The sequence below is a fragment of the Nothoprocta perdicaria genome, unplaced genomic scaffold (genome assembly GCF_003342845.1).
Source record: "Nothoprocta perdicaria isolate Ctin4 unplaced genomic scaffold, notPer1 scaffold_771, whole genome shotgun sequence".
NCBI lineage: Eukaryota > Metazoa > Chordata > Aves > Tinamiformes > Tinamidae > Nothoprocta > Nothoprocta perdicaria.
The window spans coordinates 17,308-18,243 of NW_020456056.1; the positions used below are offsets into that span (position 1 = coordinate 17,308).

The following is a 936-nucleotide window of genomic DNA, read 5'->3' on the forward strand; positions in this document are numbered from 1 at the left end:
CTGCATCCTGGCCCCTCATCCCAGCATCCCTGTATCCTGCATCCTGGCCCCTCATCCTGCATCCTGGGCCCTAATCCTGCATTGTGCATCCTGGCTCCTCATCCCAGCATCCCGCTTCCCGGTCCTGCACCCTCCATCCCGGTCTCTCATCCCGGCATCCTGCATCCTGACCCCCCCACAACCATTCACCTTCTCCCCGGTGGCTCCGGGGGCTCCGTCATGTCCCGCGTGGCCCTGGGCAGAAAGAGGAGGATAAGGAAYGGGGGACACATCCAGAGGGGCAGGACCCGGATCCGGACATCCTGGGAAGGGGTCACGTGACCTACCTTGGGTCCGGGTGCCCCCGTGGCTCCGGGCAGCCCTCGCTCCCCCGACGGGCCCTGGGCGGAGARCAGCGTCAGGCGCCCAGGCCGGGGCGCGGGACAAGCACAGCCGGATGCCGCGGGATACCGGGATCTGGGATCTGGCCCCGGGACGGATGCCGCGGGATACAGCGGCCCCGGCATGGATGCCATGGGATACAGGCTCCAGGATGGATGCCATGGGATACAGGCTCCAGGATGGATGCCACGGGATACGGCGGCCCCGGGATGGATGCCATGGGATACACTGGTCCCAGGACAGTTGCCATGGGATACAGGTGGTTGCAGCGCAATGGTAATGGGATACAGGTGGTCCCAGGGTAGTTGTCATGGGATACAGGTGGTCCCAAGGCGGTTGCCATGGGATACAGGTGGTCCCTGGGCAGTTGCTATGGGATACACTGGTCCCAGGGCAGTTGCCATGGGATACAGATGGTCCCAGGGTAGTTGTCATGGGATACAGGTGGTTGCAGGGCAATGGTAGTGGGATACAGGTGGTCCCAGGGCGGTTGCCATGGGATGCACAGTCCCGTGGCAGTTGCCATGGGATACAGGTGTTCCCGGGGCAGTTGCC

General features: G+C 64.1%; 1 protein-coding gene across 1 annotated transcript in view; it reads right to left on the minus strand.

Moving 5' to 3' along the window:
• Positions 1 to 724, minus strand: part of LOC112957870 (collagen alpha-3(V) chain-like) — a 14,591-nt gene extending 13,867 nt beyond the window's left edge. Inside the window, exons 1-3 of the mRNA XM_026051630.1 lie at positions 551 to 724; positions 327 to 380; positions 190 to 234 (exon numbers count right to left, since the gene is read on the minus strand). Coding sequence (XP_025907415.1) covers positions 190 to 234; positions 327 to 380; positions 551 to 724 — 273 coding nt within the window. The remainder of the gene's footprint in view (positions 1 to 189; positions 235 to 326; positions 381 to 550) is intronic.
• Positions 725 to 936: the final 212 nt, after the last annotated feature.